This window comes from Sphaeramia orbicularis, chromosome 4 (assembly GCF_902148855.1).
Source record: "Sphaeramia orbicularis chromosome 4, fSphaOr1.1, whole genome shotgun sequence".
In the NCBI taxonomy this organism is placed as follows: domain Eukaryota; kingdom Metazoa; phylum Chordata; class Actinopteri; order Kurtiformes; family Apogonidae; genus Sphaeramia; species Sphaeramia orbicularis.
This window is the reverse complement of record NC_043960.1, coordinates 42,382,638-42,388,637: the sequence shown is the minus strand read 5'-3', so window position 1 is coordinate 42,388,637 and position 6,000 is coordinate 42,382,638. Positions and strand designations below refer to the sequence as shown.

The following is a 6,000-nucleotide window of genomic DNA, read 5'->3' as shown; positions in this document are numbered from 1 at the left end:
TTACCCTTTTATAACTGTACACATGGCGACCAGGAAAGAAAAGCAGACCCGGTTCAGTCAGAGCTCTTGCCATATTGAAACATTTAAGGGTTCTGTATTAAACACCATTTAAACATGTGTATATACCAAGGATCTGACTGTTACCATGGGATTTAATGCACTTTAATAGAAATGCAAGATATCTCTGAATTCTATCACATGTTTTATTATTACCATTCATCTATTTGGGACAATGGGTGAAGTCATACTACACATGAGGATCCCTGCTGATAGGTGGGGGGGTACGAGACCACCTACTTATAATTATTTCATGTACTTTAATTCAAAAGAAAAGCATTATGAATAAATGAATGAACCAGGGGAGATAAATATTTTAAAATATGCCAGTAGACCACTGAGTGTGAGCAAACACCTGGGCAACTTGTCATTCTTTCTTTTTCCCTTAAACTCATGTCATCCCTCCAGTGATGGAAAAAAAGAAAGTAAATGAAGAAAAACCGACACAGACTGATATTATATTACAGATATTATAACAAAGACTGCTCCCATAGCCATGTGTTAACCTTCATCTACAGATAAGTGAAGGGGGAGATGAGATACTGCTTGTCGTGCCATGTTAGTCGCAGGAAGATGAGTTAAGACCCACCTTAACTTTTCCCAAGTGTCATCTTCTCAAAAGCATTTAAATCAAAAAGGAAACTGCACAGGATCAGTTAAGTCAACCAATTAGATCAGATTATATCTGACTCTATTGATCACCACAGTTTGACATATACAACAGTACATAAAGACAACATTAGCGGCCATAAAAAGTCAGACTGTGGTGGTGTTTTATGATCCAGTTCATCCTCCTTAGGTGCCTCTTTGAGCCAGCCAGCGCCAAGGGACTGATTTACTTGTCACACAAGGGGGACATATTTAGACGTGGTGTACTGGGGATATCGGGCAGTAAAGCTGGCAGGGCAAAAAATGACCCAGACGGTGAGAGTGTGCAGAACTAGAGGGGAACACGTAAGACACACCAGTTAACCTCCTGCCATTAAACCAGTGGTGATTTCTGACCAAGGGGCAGGGGACAATGGACTGCACTACACTAATTACACCCCCTGACATAAAAGGAAATGTAGACTCACATTTTATTAGGATGAACAGACATCTTTAGATCTATCTTTTTAGTAATTTGTAGTTGCAAAAAGACTAAAACGTCTTAAGTGTAGCATTGAAGAAATGTAGTGTACTGTATGCAGTGCACGGCAAAAAGGTCTATTAAATATGTCTCCTAAAACCAGAATTAACATCCACATGGAAAGACTACTGGTACCACGTATAAGTGCATGACTAAGGAAGGGCAGCTTTTTAGCCACATGACACTGTTTATGCACTATTAGTAGAATTATTAAGTTTAATACATCTTTTCATAAATATACCTGGGTTTGTTTTACCCTGCCCATGTGTCAAATTCCCTCTGCATAGCCAAAAAACAAGTGTGGGGAGTAGCCTATTTTGTGTGTCTACAATTTATAGGGAGACCACCAACCAGAGACCACCATGCTATCCCAGACGAAGAACCAAAATGACAGTAGAAAAAGAAAAGTGGAAAGAATTTAGTTTGTTTTTATATAGTCTATTTTCTTTTACTTCTTCCAGGTTTGTATTTTAGCTCACAACTGTCTCCAGTTATAAAACCCACAGAAGGATGGTTCTAAGTTTAGATGGAATAGAATAGAATAGAATAGAATAGAATAGAATAGAATAGAATAGAATAGAATAGAATAGAATAGAATCTCACAAGGGGAAATTCCAGGTTTACAGCAGCAAAAGTACAAGCACACAAGAGCAAAGAAATGCAAAAACAAGATATACACAATCAAGAAAGCATAGAATAGAATAGAATAGAATAGAATAGAATAGAATAGAATAGAATAGAATAGAATAGAATAGAATAGAGAAATGTGTTGTCTCAATAGGTTGAGTAGCTTTATAATTCCTGAAACTCTCATCTATAGATTACAATATGGTACTATAGTATATAAGATATATATTAGATTATTAGTTATAGCAGTAGAAAAGAAAAGTGTTTCCTGAAATTTTCATGGCAATAAAACACGCTTTTAATTTCGGTAGAAGTGTTTTGGAGAAGAGAAAAGGTTTTATTTATTATTTATTTATTGTGTATTTCGATATTTTGTCCTTGGCGTCAAGCTTTGGTCCCAGTACAGGCTACTTCATAAGGCTGTTGCGCCTCTATGTGCGCACAGAAAGTCGAATAGAACAGAATAAGTGTAAATAACACCACAACTATCCTACTGACAGAAAGCACATGTTTGGTACAGCTGTTCTCCACAGAGCGGTCCGTGAGAGGAGACACGGACCCGGAGCTGTTGTCCTCAACGCTGGCTGTCCCGCCACTGACAGTAAAGCGGGTAACCAGATATTCAAAAACAATACGTCATCCCACAATGCACCGCGCTTACGCTCTCCTTACAGCATTACCTCATCCCACAATCCACCGCGAGATTAAGAATCTTCTGGGTGGTCGTCTAGGCAACGCGCCTTATCGGAGCAACGGACCCCGCCCCGCGACACGCCCTCCAGCCAATGGGAGAGCCCCGTCATGACATCATGGCTATTTTTGGAGAGGCAGCGGCAGCAGATAAGGTTAGCCTCCACGCTGTACGGCTCACAGTGTATACACATCCAGGCAGAGCAGGCACCGCACACGTACCGGGTGCTTGACAAGTAAACTTAGAGAAACTCGGACTGAGTATAAATCGGGATACTTTGGCTTAAGTTTTCTGACCCGAACTACCCAGCACTGAACTACCGTCCGCCGCTGACAGAAAGAAGTAAGTCCTGATTCCTGTGTCAAGAAAGTGCGCATTCAAAGTTTGGAAGTTTTACGCACAGAGAGGACGTTTGGAAACCTCAGCTGATAAACCAGGAAGAAGAGAAGGGGGGACGAAAAGTTATTTTATAGAAGACTTTGTAGCCTCATTGGTTTTGTTTTTTTCTTCTATGTATACCAAGATGGAAACTACTTTTTATGACGACTCACTCAACGCTTTCTCCCAGCACGACAACGCCGGCTTCGGATACAGCAACCCCAAAGCGCTGAAACACAACATGACACTGAACCTCTCCGACCCGACGGGCACTCTGAAACCACACCTCCGGGCCAAAGCCAGCGACATCCTCACCTCCCCAGACGTGGGCTTACTGAAGCTGGCCTCCCCGGAGCTGGAGCGGCTCATCATCCAGTCCAGTAACGGACTCATCACCACCACGCCGACCCCCACCCAGTTCCTGTGCCCCAAGAATGTCACCGACGAGCAGGAGGGCTTCGCCGAGGGGTTCGTCCGCGCCTTGGCCGAGCTTCACCACCAGCACATGCCGGCCACGACCAACTGTGAGTGTCAGCTCGGCCCCCCAGACCAGTGTCAACACTGCCCTGCCGCCGGTCTCATCTGTTGCCGGTGCCACTGTTTTCAATAACAACGCGGCCATGCGCTCCGACTCACCGGTGTACGAGGACCTGAACACCTTCAACCCCGCCATCAGCACCGTGTCCGCACCGAATTACACCACCTCAGCCCCGACTATGTCCTTCCCCGCTGCCCCGCCTCAGTTGCCCATCTACGGGCAGACCACCTCCGCCCAGCTCCAGCGGCTCACGGTGCTCAAAGAGGAGCCCCAGACCGTGCCGGAGATGCCGGGTGAGACCCCTCCTCTCTCCCCGATTGACATGGAGAGCCAGGAGCGCATCAAGGCTGAGAGAAAGCGGATGAGGAACCGCATCGCCGCATCCAAATGCCGGAAGAGGAAGCTGGAGAGGATCTCAAGGCTGGAGGATAAAGTGAAGACCCTCAAGTCCCAAAACTCCGAGCTGGCGTCCACCGCCAACATGCTGCGGGAGCAGGTGGCCCAGCTGAAGCAGAAGGTGATGAACCACGTCAACAGCGGCTGTCAGCTCATGTTAACGCAGCAGCTCCAGACCTTCTGAGGTGGCGGAGAAGCACAGACTGTAGTTGAACCAAACGCTTCCTGTGATAGTGAGAGGCTGTATCTCCCAAAATCGTGACGGGATTTGGGATGATGTAGCGTGACACTGGCAGGACCGGGGCCCGCACTTAAGTTGGAGAGTGCACCGCGCTCTCCGGTGGTGCGTCCCAGAGAGGGGCTCGGACAGGGACAGTGACCATGAACCAGAGGGGGCATGGTAACAAGCAGGATATCTCTCTGTTTCTGTGTCGCGCTGTTTTCACAGAACTGGACAGAACTGAATTTTTCTTAATTTACACCCAGCTCTGCATGGACCTTATCATGAACATCAAAGACACTTTCAGTATTAGAGGATTTAAGAACCTGCAATAGAGACTTTTCTTGCTGTATAGCCATAACGGCCTCAGCCCAAACTACTTGGGTGTGTTGGCCCACTCTACACGGCCGAAAAGTTGTATCAAAAGCTGCCTGACTTCTGATTTACAGTACAATGTACTTTTTCTTAATTGTAAGAAGTTAAGTTAGAAAAGCTTCAAGATTTACTTGTTTTTTTTCTAAAGTTCTTTAATGGGGTTTCACTCATTGTTATATGTATATAAGATCAACTTGGAGTACTTATGTTTACCATTTGTAATAAGAATACTGTATAATTTTTTATGTTTGTTTTCTGAGCACTTCAGAAACTTATTGATATTTAAGGAAATAAACTACATAAAATGAAGCAACATTGTCTCTGTGTTCTTGTAAGAGTATGACAGAAAAAGTGGGTGTGCCATGTCAGGAGCTCACACAATAAAACATGTTGCAACATGTTGCAAGAGCTGCTAGTTCCCAGTACCTCAAGGTAAATTCCATTAGTGCTTGTATTGATCCAGGTTAAGTGATCGTGTTTCAGCTGACAGACCAAGCTCACTTACTGAAAAGGCCAATTGTGTAAATGAGAGGGAGATCCAAACGTTATGTCTCAGCTCAATGTGCACAATCTACCTGAAGAGAGGATAATCCAGAAAAAACCTATAGGGACAAATCCTGTGACCCATAAACATGACAGTGTTACAAATTTCACACAGAACAGGACAAAACATAACTTGTAGCCATCTAGTTATTCATTATTTCTGCACGTCCTGTGGTAAATAAAGAAAACCCCAATGTGTGAAATTTTACTGATGAAACAAACTGAATCATCACAACTGGGTTAGTAATTGCACAGAGTGTAAAAGTAATGCAATACTGGTGCACATTTAAATACACCATACTTTGATGAGTTGGGGGATTCTGTAAGGAACAGTTTAAGCATAGTCATACAGCTGACACTGATACTGTCAGCCCTGTCCCAGAAGATCATCTTAAAAGTATAATTATGAACTCCATACTTTTAAAATGTTGATGTCTAACTTTACAGATTAAAATTCAAGATTTAAAAATGTTTATTGTCATATGTGTACACATAACAAATTTTAGGCAGGTAGTTTTCGGCTAAGGTGCAAAGTTAAATACTCAAGATAAACTATCAACACACTATGATATGTACAGCGTGTGTATGTATATATATATATATATATATATATATATATATATATATATATATATATATATATATATATATATATATATATATATACATATATTTATAAATGTGCAGTATGAACAGTAGATAAGTAACAGTCAGACATTATTTCAGTATTAAACTGAAAGTTGGGCCATTTCCTCTTAATTCACGCAGTAAATCCACCAAACATAAACGCTTTTCATTTTCTGCTCCATGGCTCAAAGGTGACAGTGGTGGGACAAGTCAGTTATGACACAGCTGAACTCACCGTTCTCTGCCTCTAACACTCATGGGATACCTGTATGTGCTGCTTGTACTAGACCACTAGATGGCGCCAGAGACCGTGTTAGTGTTTGACGGATAAACTGCCTCAACAGGTTTAGTTTTGAGCACAATTTGAGCAATATCTGTGATTATATCAAGACACAAATAATCTAAGGAAGGTTGTTGGA

General features: G+C 42.6%; 1 protein-coding gene across 1 annotated transcript; it reads left to right on the top strand.

Moving 5' to 3' along the window:
* Positions 1-2,665: 2,665 nt before the first annotated feature.
* On the top strand, positions 2,666-4,724 carry jun (Jun proto-oncogene, AP-1 transcription factor subunit). Its single transcript, XM_030132569.1, is given in 3 exon segments — positions 2,666-2,846; positions 3,028-3,408; positions 3,410-4,724. Coding segments are annotated over 2 exon segments (972 nt in total). The 5' UTR covers positions 2,666-2,846; the 3' UTR covers positions 4,001-4,724.
* The last annotated feature ends 1,276 nt before the right edge of the window (positions 4,725-6,000 follow it).